This window comes from Actinia tenebrosa, unplaced genomic scaffold (genome assembly GCF_029948245.1).
Source record: "Actinia tenebrosa isolate PJP-AT-01 unplaced genomic scaffold, QUT_ActTen_1.0 PGA_scaffold9__36_contigs__length_13948895, whole genome shotgun sequence".
In the NCBI taxonomy this organism is placed as follows: domain Eukaryota; kingdom Metazoa; phylum Cnidaria; class Anthozoa; order Actiniaria; family Actiniidae; genus Actinia; species Actinia tenebrosa.
In genome coordinates this window covers 3,436,048-3,454,760 of record NW_028292586.1, presented here as the reverse complement: position 1 = coordinate 3,454,760, position 18,713 = coordinate 3,436,048, and the positions used below count along the sequence as shown (strand labels likewise).

Genomic DNA, 18,713 nt, shown 5'->3' with positions numbered 1-18,713 from the left:
AGAAAGTTTAACTCGTTTGGAAGTGGAGATGAATCAAATTGTTAACCCAAAGCAAAAATTGTATTCGAAAATTAGGTTTAGACCTTCATTTGCTTATTTCCCATATATTTTCTATAAAAAAGCCTGACAAAGCAACATTCTAACACAAAAGCAACAAAACATCTTTGTACAATTGAAAATACCGCTTCAAACAGGCATTTTACCATAGTACATCAGTTCCTAACTGTTTAAAGGTTTTGAGATTTAAACCAAAATGAAAATTGGGATCAAAACTCATACGAAAGTCTAGTTTTTGGCGCTTTTTGCCATTATTGCAAATTATTGAAAAACATTTCCTCTTAACACAAACACTTCGTAGGGGTTTCAACATCCAATTTGCAATTATGCATTCAAATTGAAAAAGATAACACCTGTTTTCTAAAATTTATATAAAGTTTATTAAATGTATTTATTCTCCAAGGTACAGTAGTAACTTGAAAAGTCTAAATTTATAAGCGTTAACGTTGCCAGTGTTTTAGTCTCATTGAGAACTTTTGCAAAGATGAAGTTTCAAGTCGACATTTAAAGGGTATTGCTGCTCAGTCGAAAATACATATTTGGTATATGTATTAAGAGGGTTATCTCTTTGAAGTTTCGTCGTCATAGATAAAAAACTTCGCCCCATAATTGACTTGAATCTGGTCTGCTATATTCCAGAAAGTTCAATAACTTACTGAGATAGTTTAATTTTCAGTTGTCTGAAAGGAATCGGAAAAAACAACTTTTGACCATCGAGCTCGTCTCTCCTTATGACTCTGCTGAAGAAGAGTAATAAACAGTCGTAGTCATAACAAGGACTCTGTCAGCAAAAGATTCCTGTTTGAAGACTTATAATTGATAAAATATTCATATATATTCTAGTAAGCTCGACCAAAAAACTGCTTTGCAAAAGAAGCTCAAAGAATTACAAAATCAAGTTATGGAAAAGGAAGAAGGATTATACTTTGATTGGCAAGTTTGCCTGCTGGCATGTTGCATAATCTTCCTCTACTCTGTTGCTGGTTATTTTCTTCTTAGCGAGGTCGACTGGCCAAACACCGTAAATTTTGTCTGGAGTATCTTCAAGAAGAAAGAAAAACCAGAAAGAGCTAAAGTATAGAAAGGAACGAACACAGGAATACTCCGAAAAGACAATATTCAAACACAATTTAAAATACATATAGAGGTCGGTCTTAGGCTTTATCACTGATAATATATATAGTATTGTCCTAATCCACTCTCTTCATTTTTGCTGTTCCAAAAGTTGCATAATAATTAATTTTTAGTATTTTTTTGTTTCCATAGCCGTTCTAAATCAAGTAAAAAGATTTTCGAATAAAAACACGATGAACTGGTTAGGAAAGCTGCATGTTGTGAAGTAGTTGATTCATACGGAGAACACCTATGCAGAAAGCTCGGTTTTATTCTAATGACTGAGTTGGCGAATGGATAAATTTTTAAATAAAATATATTTATTTCATATTCAGTTTAAAATTACAACAGACTAAAAATAATGCAAATTTAAAAATAAGAAGAGCTTCATCTTATTAAACTTCGCCTTCACTTGAATAAAGTTGTAGTGGGATTCCTGTGTACCATCAACGTTATTCACGTTCATGCAAGACACCTTGTAATTCATAGTATAGCAAGATAAAAACAGAACGGTGAATTACTTTTAAAATTATGACTACAAATCTTCAAAATTCTTTATTCTCTACTTTCACATCCCCGTAATCCTTTGCGTCTTTGGGGGGTAACCAGAGGGTAAAAACCCACTTATTTTGCTGGAGGCTGATCAAACAATGTTGAAAATACCTTTGTTTGGTGTCCAAAAAATAAAATGAAGGAGTGAAAAACAGAAAAAGATAGAAGCTTAAAGACGTTTAAGGTAAACTTGCAAAAAAAGAAAAATCCTAAGTCCATACATTTTCTGTAAGACCAAAACTTTTGATCTGTACACGCAAAAATAACTTGGAATAAACTGATAATCAGTATTGTACAGATAAAAGCAAGTATAGTATAAGTTAAATTAAGAAACCTTTCAATTTGGGACAGTTTTTTGATTGGTTACCCCCCAAAGACGCAAGGCATTATGGGGATGTGAAAGTAGAGAATGGAGCACTAAGTTTCAATCTACGTGTACGACCATGACTACGAAAATAGTGCCAACTCGTACTCGTTCTCGTACGGACCTCTATCAAAAACATGGGTCCTTTCGCCTGATGTTAACTACATTGGACCATGACTAGTTCACATCTATTGAAAGGACTTCTTTCATAATCGAAAACGTCATTTCATTGAATGAGAACTTCATTAGGCCATGACTATTTCACATCTATTCACTGAAAGACCTTTTTCATAAGCCAAAATGTCCTTCCACTGAATGTAAACACCATTAGACCATGATTATTTCACATCCAGTGAAAGGACCTTTTTCATTAAGCCAAAATGTCCTTCCACTGAATGTAAACACCATTAGACCATGATTATTTCACATCCAGTGAAAGGACCTTTTTCATTAAGCCAAAATGTCCTTCCACTGAATGTAAACACCATTAGACCATGATTATTTCACATCCAGTGAAAGGACCTTTTTCATTAAGCCAAAATGTCCTTCCACTGAATGTAAACACCATTAGACCATGATTATTTCACATCCAGTGAAAGGACCTTTTTCATTAAGCCAAAATGTCCTTCCACTGAATGTAAACACCATTAGACCATGATTATTTCACATCCAGTGAAAGGACCTTTTTCATTAAGCCAAAATGTCCTTCCACTGGATGTGAACTCCATTAGACCATGACTATTTCACATCCAGTGGAAGGACCTTTTGGATTAATGAAAAAGGTCCTTCCACTGGATGTGAACTCCATTAGACCATCACTATTTCACATCCAGTGAAAGGACCTTTTTCATTAATCCAAAAGGTCCTTCCACTGGATGTGAACTCCATTAGACGATGAATATTTCACATCCATATAATCAATGGAATGGAGTTCACATCCAGCGAAAGGACTTTTTTCCTCTGCTAACAAAGCCAATCTTTAATATTAGTCTTGTTATATTCTGTACGAGTCAAATACAAAGTCCTTGTGCTTTCCGATCAAAGACGTGATCGCTTAAGAGCTCTATCGCATTCTTTTAGTTCAAAAAAAGACGAACATTCTTCCTTTCTTTTCAATAGAATTTTAACAATTATCAAATTTTTTTTCTTCAAAATTACTATATGGAAATTATTAACGAAAATATCAATTTTCTTAAGGAAGATTATTATTTAATAATATTAACTATAATAACACTAATACGACAACACATTTTAACATCTGGTATTCTACTTTCATTAGTTTTGTCTAATTCTGCAGTATTCATATTTCGAAATTCTATACTCTACCGACAACCGAAATTAAATTCAACAGAAGATCAATTTCTATAATTTCTATAATTTCTTAGACATCTATAAGTGTTTTGTTTACTTTTTGCTTTTACTCTTTCATTTGTCAACCCAATCTAGCTATGAATTGTTCAATCTGCCCCTACAAACCTCAAAGGAGGATTGGTAATGCTTTTGTGGGCAAAAAACTGTGGGGATGAATTTGTTGATAAAGACATGGACTTTCTTTGCGTCTGCCATGTTTATTCCCAAGATGTCATCCCGAACGCGCTAAAATTGGGGAAATATACGACACTGATTCCGTATTCATTGTTCTACCTCCCTAGTTACTGTTGCTATGTCAGACAAGCTAAAATATGTTTTAATATATAGCATGGAACAGACACCAATTGCTGAAAATCGTAAATGTCTGTCTTAGAATAAGCCTTTTCATAGTTTAAGAATCGATTCCACTGCACATGCGATTTTATCCTGAATTTCTCACCTTCTTCTGTCTAAACCTTCTTTTGTTCTTAATTAAACAAAGGTGAGAAATTGGGGATAAAATCGCATGGGCAGTGGAATCGATTCTTAAACTATGAAAAGGCTTATTAATGCATTCTAAAGGAATATTAGAAAAAATACGGCACGAATACTTCGTCACTTCCTCTCCCAAATTCAGTCCCATAATCCTTTGCAGCACGAAGTCGTTGCTAATACCCCTCTAAATAAAACCTCTGGCAGGCGAATGACAGAGCTAGCAATGGTATAACAAAATCTAATCAACTGTTTATGAAAAGCCTTTTAATGGACCCTTCTCAAAAGTATCGGGGCTAACATGAAAATACAAAAGAAGAAATCACATTTTTTTCCTCGATGGAATTTGTGGGCTTTTCTTTTTCATTTCCATGTTAGCCTTGCATTCAAGACAGTTTTTAGAAGGGTCCATGGTATTTGTTTTGAGATCATGAAAACTGAACCTAGAATAACGTGTAAAAGAGAGAAAGAGGGAGAGAGAGAGAGAGAAGCAGCTAGATGAAGAGCTCAAAACAAACAAAAAATAAAAATAAAATTAAAAAAAAAAAAAAAAAAAAAATGCCGAAAGTCAAATAAAAAATTACCAGCTTTAATTTAAGATTAAACTTAAATTTAAGATTCTCGCATTTCACTTCAAATGCCAAAACGTTTTTCGACCGAATTTTCCTACCAGTATATTAATCTTTAAAATAACATAATGTTTGAAAAAATTAATTTTTTCTCTTCAAACTTCGTTAACTTTGTTGGCGCAAGGCTTTCGAAACAGCTTCAGTTTCGTTTCTCACGAACACAGCAACTTGGCTATTCGTTAATTATTTTTTTAAAGTTAGAAGTGTAGTAGGTATTTATTCTATTATCATTACGTACGCCGTCGGTACGTATCCTTCGTCCGTGCCGTTGGTGACTTTGGTCCATCCACTACCGTCGTTGTCAGCTTCGGTGACGATTAGCTCTTCATTTTCATGTACGGGGAGCTCTCCATCATTAGTACCTGGAAGTAATGACAATGAAATTTGAATAAATTATCCTAGATATTCTTAGATTCGATAATTTTAGTTTCCCTTGAGTTGACCGTCATTTCCGGTCTCGTGCGGAATGTTCGTCAGCTGAATCGTGAGTTTTGAATAGAATCGTTTCTCATAATGAGATTCATGGGCTCTTATCAGCTGTTTGAAAGCCAGCAATACTCTTTTTTACAGTTCCATTCAGTGACCACAAATAATAATTCCTAGCTAAGGCTGGAGTTTCCGCGCATTGTAAAACTACAGTTGATCATGCGCGGTAACTCCAGCCTCGGTTAGGAACACTTCCGGTTGACGTCGACGTCGCAGATTTTGCAAATTTTAAAGTCCCTAATAACACGAGAAGCCAGCCTTCTTCACACCACCACATCATCTGAAACAAGAAGCCTTTCCGAGGTTAAGGAAAAAACTGGTCGAGTTGGCTTTCCAGTGCATTGTGGGACTATTTTAGGAGACATATTTCCAAGATGGCGTCTATTTAGTCCCCTAAACGATCCCACAACGCACTGCAATATCAACTCGACCCAGTTTGGGAATGGCTAATGGCATTCTAACAACTACAATCATTCTATTACCTTCAAAGTCATACAACACTCTACACCTCTCCCCGTCATCAAATTCGTTATCTTCTTCAGGTTCTTCGACAGGGGGAACCAATATACTAGGTGCTGGAGGTGGGAGTTGATCTGATGGGGCTGGCGGAGGCTGCACATTTGAGGGCTTCGAATAGCACGGTGGAGGAGCAGGAGCAGGTGTTTGTTCTATTATGGCTAAGTACGACTGATACTTGAACAATTCCTGACTATATTTATCCAGTTCTTTGGCATTTCCTTTAAGCTCTTCCTCCATGGATGCTGGATCACCGAGAGAAGGGTTCTGAAGGTACACGCCTGTCATCTTTTCCATGGCTTCCCTAACAGAAACACAAAGAAAGATGAGAAAGTTCTTCCTGCTTAAGTCTAATACTAATATTGATTGGACAAAAGGAGATGCAATCTGTAGTATTAGAACCTGGCTGCTGCTGATGATAATAATAATAATGATAATAAGATGATGATGATCATGATAATAAAGATAATAATAATGATAATGATAATAAGATGATGATGATGATGATGATAATGATAATAAGATGATGATGACGATAATGATAATAATAAGATGATGACGATGATGATAATGATAATAAGATGATGATAAGATGATAATAATAATAATAAGATGATGATGATGATAATAATAATATGACGATGATGACGATAAAGATGATATAATGACAATGACAATAATAAAAATATCCTGACAATGATAATGATGATGATAATAATGATGATGATGATGATAATAATAATATGATGATGATGATAATAATAATGATAATGATAATAAGATGATGATGATGATGATGATGATAATAATAAGATGATGATGATGATAATAATAATGATGATAATAATAAGATGATGATGATGATAATGATGATAAGATGATGATGATGATGATAATGATGATGATAATAATAATTATAATAATAATAAGATGATGATAATAATAATAAGATGATGATGATGATGATAATAATAATGATGATAATAAGATGATGATGATAATGATGATAAGATGATGATGATGATGATGATAATGATGATGATAATAATAATTATAATAATAATAAGATGATGATGATAATAATAATAAGATGATGATGATGATAATAATAATCATCATAATAATAATAAGATGATGATGATAATAATAATAAGATGATGATGATAAAGATGATATAATGACAATGACAATAATAAAGATATCCTGACAATGATAATGATGAAGATAATGATGATGATGATGATGATGACGATGATAATGATAGGTCCTTATGAAAGAAAGTATTGTAGTTTACACTACCTTGCAGACTTCAACTGTTGAACCTGAGGATCTAAACTTTTGATTTTGTTCTTACAAATTCTAGCTTGCTCGCCTGGTGACAGAGTGTTGAAATCATTGCCATCCTCAGTGTCAGACTAAAAGAGGATGAACCAATTAGTTATGGAATGTTATCAGGTATTACCACACTTATCTGTCTTCAAAGGTTATCAGTAAGAGTTCTTAGTCACTGAACTAGTTAGTCAATTGTTTATTCCATCTGTATGTCATGATTGTAAGTCCATGAGTTGGTCGGTCAGTCAACCGGTTGGTCGGTCAGTCGGTCATTAAGTCATTCGGTCGGTCAGTCAGTCAGTCAGTCAGTCAGTCAGTCAGTCAGTCAGTCAGTCAGTCAGTCAGCCAGTCAGTAAGTCAGTCAGTTGCTTGATCAGTCAGTCAGTCGGTCGGTCGGTCAGACAGTTGGTCAGTCGGTCAGTCAGTCGGACAGTCGGCCAGCTAGCCAGTCAGTCAGTTGGTTGATCGGTCAGTCAATCAGTCACTCAGTTGGTCAGTTAGTCACCAAACAATAATAGGCCCTTTGCAGCTCAGTAATCACATGCTTATTGATTCACTGAGAGCAAATGAATGAACGTTTTGATTCCCATGGGTGAATTTTACTTGAGAGCAAACACACTTTCTACGGCCTTTTTCGAGAGATCGTAATAAGACTGCATTTCGTAACACACTGGTTGAACATCATTTCATCCAGTTCTTTACAAGTAGCTAAAAAGAATCACCAATTTAAAATATAAACAAAAAATTTTGCTCTTCAGTACAGACACGTCACCATTAGCTGCAGAGGGCCTATTACCAAACTAATGACTTCAAAATTAAAATCTATACAAATAAATGAAACACACCTTTTTAGATTTGCTAAACAGTGATTTTGATTTAATTTTCAATTTCTTTTTCTTTTCTTTAGGGTGTGGAGTTTGAGGAGTGCTTTTTCCATATTCTTCAAACACTATGTCCCCAGGTGGCTTGAGGGCTGTACGGTGTTCTTCAATCAGTTTTTGTGAGTCCTGGCACAAAACAGGTAATAGAATACTGATTATAATAGTGTATCTAGAATTTCATCATCCACAGGGTTTAAAGTGCTACTTTGACAAAAATCGCTCAAACTTGGATGCAGCTGAAACTTCCTAAGAATACTCTTTAAAGGTCCAATAATCACTGTATGATGTGTTTTCTCGATATTCAGGACGAAAGTATATTTTTAGGATTATTTTTAGGAGTCTGTGACGTCATACACTCAACATCGAACATCACTCCATACATTTCTTTGTAGTTTATGATCAAAATATCAGTAGTTAAGGGAGAAAGAAATACCCAAACACCCCAAAATATGAAATTATAGTCACAAGTAATGTGAAATAAGCACATTAGCCACCCTTTGGGCTTCATAGGAATAAAATAAATTAAGGATATACTGAGTAACACATCAGGCCTCCCCTCAAAACAGAGTCCCGTACAATGACACTAATTACTCTTAACCATATTCCTTAAAGTCTGATATACATGTACCTTGGGTCCATCAACTGATGCTGCATTTGATTTCATGTTGTTTAGACATGTTTGTATAATGGACATAACTGAACAATGGATATCTGAATATTCTGTCAGTAATGATCCTATTTTAGCTATTCTGTTTTCCTCCATACTTTGCAATTGCTGTTGGAAAAAGAAAGAAAAGCATTAACACAATTGATCAACGGTATTCTTGTATGTAGGATGCATGAGCATTCGACGACGTTGACCATTATCAGGGCTTTAACTTGAACAACTTACAACCGCATGGGTTAACTATTTGTTAATGAGATAGAAAATAAACTACCCAATATCTGTACGAGCAATGGAGATCTGCAAATAAATTATTGTTCTTTTAACTTCCGGGCATTCAGTTTAACTTCCTTCCTTCCCTAACTCATTTCTTTCTCAGTTTTCTAAATGCATGTACCAAGGGCTGATCCAGCCAAAATTTTAGGGGGGGGGGGGGGGGGGGGGGGCTAATTGAGTTTCTTCCGTCAACACAATGGAAAACAATATAAAAAATCATCGTTTTTTTCTGCTGAAGGGGGGGGGGGGGGGCTTTAGCCCCCCTCCCCCCCTGGATCCACCCTTGTGTACTGTACATGTACCCTACTTTATTTACTATCCTAGTTTATATTTTATGACTTGGACAATTTTATAGAGCTTTTAAGGGTAACCATAAAAGAACTGTAAGTGTCAACTATTAACATGATATGAAATTGCCCTATAACACTATGACATCACATCAAAACAATCTATTGTTTTTTAAACGCTAAGGATCATGGTCGTCAGAGGGGGCAAAATAGAAGCAAAATGAATTAAATCACAATAAAAAATGGTAATTTCTCTTTCTATTATATAAATATGTATTATATAATGCTAGAATTAGAGGCTCTAGGCCCAATATTATCGTATTTCAAATGAAACTTTTAGAATATGAAAAAATAGAAAGAAGAATTGCCAGAAAAAAGGGCAAGTTGCACTCTCATGTAAATAAATATCAAAATCTTCAAGAACTATTATCTGAATTAAGACAAGCAAGCCCGTAGCACCATCTGTAACCACTATTTGTAATTATTTATATTATTTGTTATGTGTACTCATGATTTATGTTTGTTAATAAATAAAAAAATATTAAAAAAAACAAAAAAAACAATAAAAAATGGTCAATTAGACAGGGAAAGGTGATTAACACCTTTCCCCGTCTAATTAACCATTTTTTATTGTGATTTAATTCGATTTTAACAGATAAATGTTGTACTAAGATATCCCGAATGAAAGAAAATTTTGCCTAAATTCCTATTATTCTTGCCTATGTAAACAAGCTGTGACGTCATAATGTTATAGGTCAATTATTAAGCATATCTCACTGAAAAAAAAAAACAAAAAAAAAACTCAAAAATGTTTTTGTCATATCGTATTCAGTTAAGTAGCCAGAGAGCTCAGTCGCCCTTGAACTATGTATTAATAATTAGGGGCGACTTAACAATGACTCTGGGTGACTTGGGATCAGGCTAGTGAAATTCTCGGGCGACTTAACTGTAATTCAGTTGGATGATATATACCATTGAGTTACAGGAGACTCTTGCATTACAGAAAAAGCTGCTTTACAGAGGGCTGACTTCATGTACTTACATTAAAAACAGCAGGCATTTCTGTGGTATAATGTAGAGTTTGTTTGTTGTTTGTTTTGTCCAGCTGGCTTTTGTATTCTTCTAAAGCTTTTTCCTTGGCCTGGCCTTTCTCAACTGAGGTTAATTTAAACTGAAAGCACATACAATGAATGAAAAGAAATGGAATAAATGGTTTAAATGGTACAAGAAAAAGAATGGAAGAGCAGAGCAGAGCAGAGCAGAGCAGAGCAGAGCAGAGCAGAGCAGAGCAGAGCAGAGCAGAGCAGAGCAGAGCAGAGCAGAGCAGAGCAGAGCAGAGCAGAGCAGAGCAGAGCAGAGCATATCACATAGTATAACATAGAACAGCAGAGAGATGATGTGAAGAGTGAAGTATAAAAGGGATTGTTATTAAAAAAAACATGCATTGAGTTTCTTAGTATTCCCAAATTTATATTTCATAATTTACATTGTACAATGATCTTACCTTTTCAACTTGTAACTTTGTCATACTCATATCTCCATCTGCCTTTTGGAATAAAGAAAATGCCTGTTCTGCATCAGCACTTGCTCTCTCATAACTTTTTTTAGCCTAGGAAAGGTACAATTAATGTTAAGTTGATGAATTTTTGATATGTGGCAAAACTGAAATACTATACTGACAGATGGACAGACAGACAGACAAATGTATAAAGTTGTCTTAATTGGTCACACACTGTATACACAAATTGGAAAGTCAATCAGTTTTTTTGGTCAGTCATCAGTTGGTCAGTCAAATACAGACAGACAGACAAACAGACAGGCAAACAAACAAACAGACAGACAGACTAACAGGCAGGCAGACAGACAGACAGACAAACAGACAGACTAACAGGCAGATATAAATTACATCTCTCTTGATAATAAACTGTTTTACTAAACTTAAAGATAGAGATAAATAAACAAACAAACAAACAAACAGTTACACCTTGTTTGAAAAGACTTCCGATAGCCACAGAGGAAAGGAGATTAATTTAACTTACTGCATCAAGTGCCTTCAGGGACTGGTCCAAAGTATCTTGCACCTTCTTTGCCTCTGCTAAATGCTAAAAAAATGAAAAGGAATATTAAAAACAAACAATAAACAAACAGAATACAAAATACAGCCCATCGGAATCCAGGAACACTGTTGTATGTTTGGCAGTATTCAACTGTGTTTTCCCATCAAGTATTGCACTTTAACTAGGTGTATTTTGTGTCACAGGATACAACATATTTACAGTTTATTATATAATTACCAATGAAATATCTATTTTTCTCTATTTCGAAAAATTGATATCTTCACACGTGAAAATAACGTTATTTTCACGTGTGAAAATAACACCATTGCGATGGCTATTCAAAAATACACGGAAAGAATTGCCTGAAAAAGCCAAAACATACTGTCATTGATAATTATATAATAAACAGAATATTACATGGGCGCTTGAAGATACGAAATTTATCTTCTCGTGTTGAAAATCTCTCACTCGTTCGCTGCGCACACTTGTGAGAGATCCTTTCAACACTTGAGGATAAATTTCGTATCTTCGCGCGCCCATGTTATATCCTCTATATATCTAATAGTATATATATACCTCTTTTCTTTCCTTTTTGAGATCTGTATGAAGTTGCTGAAGAATTTTGTAAACATTGGTATTCAGATTTTCAGAAATCAACTCATGCTGCCCGGCTAGATCATCAGTCTCCTTCACGACTCCATTAAAAGAAAGTTGAAATGAAAATCTAAAACAAAATTACCAATAAATATAAAAATTATTTTGCAATTTTGCAAAGGAATCAAATATAAAATGCCTTTAATTTGCAATTTCATTGAATAAATCCTTCACAATTTGTTTCCCTACATATGCATAAATCCTTCAACAGGATGAAAACTTTTGAAACAACAAAAACGTTTGTGTTAATAGTTTCCTTTTGACTTGAGTGTAATGAATTAATACTGGCACTAGTCGTGAAGTTTTCATCTAGAGCAATATAGGCGCCTAGGTACAAGCTTGGTTATTAGAAAGAAGAAACAACGTCCCAGGCCTGCTTATTACATGCAGCCCTTCTTAATCACAAGCGTGAAATCGTACAATTTGCCATCGTGACAAAGTAGGTTTTGGTGGATGTTAATCAATGCGTTTCCATGGCATTCCATAGGCACATGCCCTTAAAAGCTTTGTGTTTTCCGACAATGCTAGGGAACACTTTGATTGGCGTCCACCAAAACTATCATATCTCTAAATATTTCCCCCCTATTTCGCGCATGTAATTGAGAATTGAGAATATTTTCTCAAAAATTCAGGGTCATTTATAAATTAATTTCCATTATGTTTTTGCATTTTTTTAAAAATCACAAAAATGTGCCGCAAAAATTTTGTGCAATACCTGTTAACAAACAAATTTACTCACTTTTGGTCCTCTTCCTCTTTCTTCTTAGGCTGAAAAGACTTTCCAAGTTTTCTGTAATAATGAAAAAGAAAATATTACAACAACGATAAGCTACTGTACATTGTCATTTCCAAATATATTGGGTATATAAATTAAAACAACCTCTGGGCTGATCAAAGTTGTCACACAGCTGATTACTCACTCAGTAATCACTGGAGTTTAGCATGTTTTGTGAAGGGAGATTAAAAAACCCTTGAATCAAGGGAGAGACATTCTATTCACATGAAACCACTCACATGCGATGCCAAGTGCAGAAACTAAACCAGAGACGCTAGAAGTGAGAGACAACTGTACTACGTACTATACTGCTAAGCCATATTCCCAAAAGCTTTGATTTATGGAATAATTTATCATTTGTCACTAGCTGAAAGGGGAACTCTGAAAAAAAAATCTGTCCCTGATATGAATCGAACCCATGACCTCCTGGATGCCATGCAGTCAGATGCTCTACCACTGAGCTGCAGGAAAGACTCATGATGAGCTGTCATTCACTGGCCATGGGATGACATACGGCCTAATGACTTTGAAAGTCATATTTTTCTCTTGAAATTGTAGTTTTCATGCTTTTAGAATTTGTTCTAACTCCTCTAACTTGTTTAGAAATACATGACGGCTGATTCTTTTTTGTGATAATATACGACTATTGATACAAGACAGTGTTCGATAATGTCTGTATTATGATCTAATCCTCCTACTGGAACTATTAAAACACAGGGGGAAATTTCACTTTCTGATAACATTACTGCGAATCCCAGTCACACGCGACTGACACCTAAATCAGAAATGAAAAATCGATTTTTTTGTTCGACATCATTCAAAGGGGTTTCTTAAAAATATCTAATGATTGACTCTGAATTTTAACCACTTGACTGCAAAGCTATCGGTATTGAATTTACCTGATCTTGAAGACACTCAAATCACACTCAATACTGATAGCTTTGCACTCAAGCAATTTAAAATCGGAGCCGGAATCCTGTGTAATTTTTGACAAAATTTATCCAGATCAAGAAATTCACAGCGACAAGAAGCATGAGATAAGAACAATGATTTTTGCATGTTTGCATGCATTCATGTGCGTATTCACTTCAGTCCTGCTCTAGAAACCAATAGAAACCCTTTTGATCGGCATCCACCAAAACCTCATTTTTTCGTTTGTGATGAAGGTAGAGTGTAACTGAGAATTGCAGTAACAAATATTGATTCCATAACAATGAAACAACAGGATTTGCTTTTACTTATTAAAGTACAATTCTAGAGTATCAAGTAATTTTGTTTTTGAAACTGAATGTTCAAATATTTAAATTTCACTTTCATTCATCAAATGTGAGCATAATTTGAAATTCTTATATTTATTATAATTAAATGAAGCAAAACAGTTCTAAAGATATATTTAAAGTCAGAACAAATGTAATTATTAATATTATTTATTAAAATTAATTATTATATCCATATACAAAGATTTTGAATCACACTATGAATTCTTTGCTGTCAGAGCTACATATGTGCAATCTGATTTGAATAAAATAATGGGACTCCTATATGGTAACCAGTCATTTCGCCCACGGACCATTTCGCCCACGCATAAAATCATCGATCATGGTATGGGGAAATAAAGTCATCCGAGTCATAAGTTGGTAGAAACAGACTCGGACTCAATATGGTAGCTATTAAGTGAACGCTGTCCTTGGTCGCGTTTAGATCTCCACTTTCACTGATCGTATCATGAAATGATCGCTCCAAATATGCTTCAAAATCATATACAAATGTCTTTCAAGAGACTATGTTTCTTTTTAACAAGTCTCATCGAAGTTCTGTTTTGGTAATTTCCAATGGTAGCGATGATTTTGTGCGTGGGCGAATTGGCGTGGGCGAAATGGTCCGTGGGCGAAATGACTGTAAACCTCCTATATAAACTGTATGCTTATTAATTTCTAATCTAATGGAAAAAGAGCAAAATTTACCAGACACCATCTTCCCTGTTGTCAGTGTTGATTCCCCTAACGATTGGTAACACACTTGATAAGCATTCGTCCATTCTACGTTTCTAGGGGTGAGGGGGTTGGTGAAGAAAAGTTTCTTTTTATTTGAATTTGTGGGTCGTCTAGGTCTAATGGTATATTTTTTTTTTGCTAATTGTAGCTCTATTTAATTGATGAGTACAGTAGATTGACACCACACAAGTGTTAGATAAATTTTAATCTAGCTATGTGCACAAACACATAGCCATTTAAATTAACTATAAAAGTTCTGGTTAAATGTCACCTTCATATCACAAATCACATAATATATACTGTATCTAACCTATCAAAGATGAGGGCTACAAACCACTTTATATCAAGGAAAAAAAAGAAATATGTCTGGATGAATTTATGGTTCAAGTAGGAAGAGGGAGAAGGAAATTCACTAAATTAGCAAAGCAATCCGGAGTGGCACTTAAACTTAGTTAATTTAATTCATACTACAAATGCTTCCTAGAGGGTAGTCAATTAAATGACATTAAGCACCAATGGGCCATTTAACCAGCCAAGGTATACACAATTTACTGAATATGTACTGTAAATGTGGAAGTTTTCATAACATTGGACATGAAATATACAGTACATTTTCAAAGAATCACAGGAATAATTCACTTAATTTTTGAATTAATGATCATAAGCTTGCTGAATAACAACTGGGTGTTGTTTTGCTTTCTTGTTTAATTAATATTTTTTGTGTTAAAAAATGCAACCTGTAAAAAATCTATGGCTCATAGATGACATAGACATTCCTAAGCACCTTTGATTATATTCATATAGAAAGGGCACTATATAAATCATCATCAAATCATCATTCCTTTTGCTGATAAATAGTAAGATAGATCTTGTTTGACTATTCATGCCCCATATGCAAGGTAGGAATAATTTCATTTTTTATGATAAGCTAACGAAAACAAATTGAATATGAATAAAATTATACTGCTCTCAGTGAATGTCCTATTTTTATTTTATAATCACTACTGCCGAATTATTTTAATGTCCTATTTTTGTTTTGAAGCAGTAAAAAATATAACCTGAAGAAAACCTATACAGCGTTTTCACATAACAGGGCTGCCACATTGGCGTACTTTTGACAATAACTTTGTCTTCTTTTTTTGTTTGTTAGGTAAACCAATATGGCTGCCATCTCTATAGTCAGTTATCTTTCTAGGAGCAATAAATCAAATAACATAGTGATTGGATCAGTCATGATCACCTGCCTAGTTTGTATAATATGAGTCACAGTGCTAAGTGACAAACCTTTTACCACTGTGATATAATGCCGCCCTTCATACCCAAAGCAAAAATTTCATTTGGTAATTAAACCTAATATTAAACGTGCAATAGTTAGTGAAATAAATGATTAAAATAATACAAAGTTCTTATACCTGCTTAAATGCATATAGACTAGAGCATTTTTTGTCACAAACATTATAAGGTTAGTTTATTCAGATTTAGACCATTTTTGAAAATTTTTCCAGCCATAACAATATGGCGAACAAACTATATGTATTGTGTATTGATTGCTCAAGATGTACCACATATTTTTTTCAACGCCATTTAATGCTCTACCACAAACAAGCTGTACGTATCTTGGTGCGTCCAGTGTTTCAGAATTTTTTTAGTCAGAGAAAACTTTATTTTGTATCTTGATTGATGATGACTTTTGAAATATATGGGTGCATTTAGTCTGTCGTCACCAAGTATCATGCACTAGTAAGATTACAAGTAATATAATTAGAGATGTGGTAATATTTAAACCAAGAAAGGATTAAACAATAACGTCATTTATGTGAACCACTTTTAAGAACTATCATAAATTACAAATACAATAAAACTCAAACATTAGAACTAAATACAAATTCTTACAAAAACTAATCAAACATGAGTGTTGAGCTTAGTTCATGGCATTGACCTAATAATCAAACAAAGTGGAGCAATCTAGACTGTTTATTTTGATCTTCCACACAAAAGGCTTAAGAGCTCTTTCTAATGCCACAAGGAAATAAAAGTGAAATTTTAACAATGCCTAGACCTAAGACGAGCTGAACATATAATATTCAGTCCGAATTTAGCGACTAAGATCACGCCCGGTAGAAAAGCTTGCAACTTCAGTAATTAGTTACTTCTAAAAGGATGATTAAACGGCTGTAACGAGAATTACACCTTGGATTATGCTTTATGTTTGAACGATTCAAGGCACATGTCATTTCACAACTTCTGGCATAAGGCTTTGTGAGTGAGAAACCGTACACCTCTGAAGTAAAATATTTATTTTTCGTGTTCTACATTGTCATAAATGACGATTTCCGGATGATATCTTCAAGAGGCGAAAATAAAACTGGTATTACCAAGATAGAATATGAAAAAGAAAGTGTAGAAAGAGAAATGTGTGGTTTATGATCGCGAGGGATGTTTCGTATAAATTTAAGTTATCGATGCAGACGTAAGCTTATAAATGTCACATAATAGAAAGTTATGTTTCGTTATGATATAAGCTTATATGTTTGGCAAAAACTCTTGACTTGCAGGATCTCTGGTACTAAGATCTAAATTGTGTCAAAAAGACATGCCATAACGAGAACGAAACGGAAATAAAAGATGAGAATCCCTATAGAGTAGCTAACCGTTTTGGATAACAAACCTTAATTCCTTGGCATATTCTGCTTCGATTCGTATTCTTTCTTTCACGAACTTGGCAACTTTATCCACAAAATCAATCCCAGATAGAGTATGACTTCCAATTAATTCAAACTGGTCCTGAAAATTGAAAAAAGAAGACGAAGATCAGAGAAGGACATCGTCGAGGAGGTGACTTCCTTCGAATTTTACTCCATGTGTTAGCCCAGCATGGCCGACAGGGAATCAAACAAATATCCCAATCCAAGCGATTTCAAATCAACGATTTTAGCTTCGTACCCATAACTCATTTCCCCACTCCATAATGTTTCATACAGCAAAGAATCACGGCGATCGACTCAGTACAAGAGTAATAACAAAGGTTTATAACCGTTCCACTACATTCCGCGATGGAACTATTCGATTCTTGTCCATACAGGAAACCCACAACTCATTGCGAGCCCTCAGAACCTGCGCGCGATGTGGGCGTGGTCCGGCGTAGACCCCAGTGACTCATGCATGTACATTTTTTTACGATGAAACAAAAAAACCCTGTGAAAAGAAAACAAGGTGGCTCTTATGACGTTCAAATATCCGTGTCATTTGTAGTAAAATTATTCCACTGGCCTTGTGAGACTTGTAAGAACAGAGAGCGCACAATGACAAAATCTCTGCAATTAATATTGGCTGTTATCAGACTTACAATGAGTCACTGAGGTGGTTTATAATTGTAAAATTATATATCATGGCAAATATCCGAAGATAGCCTCAGAAATTGATGTTAGCCTAATCTTAAAATCTTTTGATGGTAAAAAAATAATGATAAATGGATTAATGAACGAGAAAAATAAACGAACGAAGGAACGAAAACCTCATGATTAATTTAGATCCCAGGCTCCTAATGTTATTTTTAAACTTTTTTTCCCCTCTTTTTACTAATTGTATTTATTACTTATATGTTTCTTTCGACTATTTTGTGCCAAATTTTTAAATTATGAGCAAATAAACTTGTAACTTGTATCTCGAATGAATGAATGGATGAATGATGGAAGAGATAAGTAAATAAACAAATAAAGAGAAAAGTAAAGAGGGAAAGAAATTAGAAGAAACAAAGAAAAATGAAAAATGAAAGAAAGAAAGAAAGAAAAAAGAAAGAAAGAAAGAAAGAAAGAAAGGAAGAAAAGAGAAAGAAAGAAAGAAAAAAGAAAGAAAGACAGAAAGAAAGAAAGAAAGAAAAAAGAAAGAAAGACAGAAAGAAAGAAAAAAGAAAGAAAGAAAGACAGACAGAAAGAAAGAAAGAAAGACAGACAGACAGACAGACAGACAGACAGAGAGATGTCTTTTATTTAATCTCGGGAAATTTCATCAATGTACAAATTGGTTTTCATGAAAACCGAGTTGATAGGTAATATATATCAAAAATTGATAATAACGTTAAGAATATATAAACAGATTATGAAAAAAATTATCATCTACCCCCCAAAAATATTATAGTAATTAAAGTGTTAAGGACCAACAGACGAAAGATTCCTCTTAAAAGATTTTAAATTATTGGACAGTCTGTCACTTTGGGGTAATGAGTTCCACACTT

General features: G+C 34.3%; 1 protein-coding gene across 1 annotated transcript; it reads right to left on the bottom strand.

The window, feature by feature from the left end:
- Positions 1-1,468: 1,468 nt before the first annotated feature.
- On the bottom strand, positions 1,469-17,562 carry LOC116298273 (cdc42-interacting protein 4 homolog). The gene is made up of 12 exons (XM_089024911.1): positions 17,423-17,562; positions 17,148-17,263; positions 12,450-12,500; positions 11,633-11,780; positions 11,039-11,101; positions 10,504-10,608; positions 10,042-10,170; positions 8,401-8,547; positions 7,737-7,898; positions 6,859-6,974; positions 5,526-5,863; positions 1,469-4,919 (listed from the first exon to the last, which is right to left on the bottom strand). Exons 1-12 carry the CDS (start codon positions 17,444-17,446, stop codon positions 4,774-4,776), a joined length of 1,545 nt encoding a protein of 514 aa, XP_088881037.1. The 5' UTR covers positions 17,447-17,562; the 3' UTR covers positions 1,469-4,773.
- Positions 17,563-18,713: the final 1,151 nt, after the last annotated feature.

Coding starts and splice junctions, on each gene's coding strand:
- LOC116298273 (XM_089024911.1), bottom strand. CDS start 17,446: ATGGAGTGGGGAAATGAGTTATGG. Junction 11,781..12,449: donor AAAGAGGAAGAGGACCAAAA/GTGAGTAAATTT, acceptor ATTTTGTTTTAG/ATTTTCATTTCAACTTTCTT. Junction 11,102..11,632: donor TCAAAAAGGAAAGAAAAGAG/GTATATATATAC, acceptor TCATTTTTTTAG/CATTTAGCAGAGGCAAAGAA.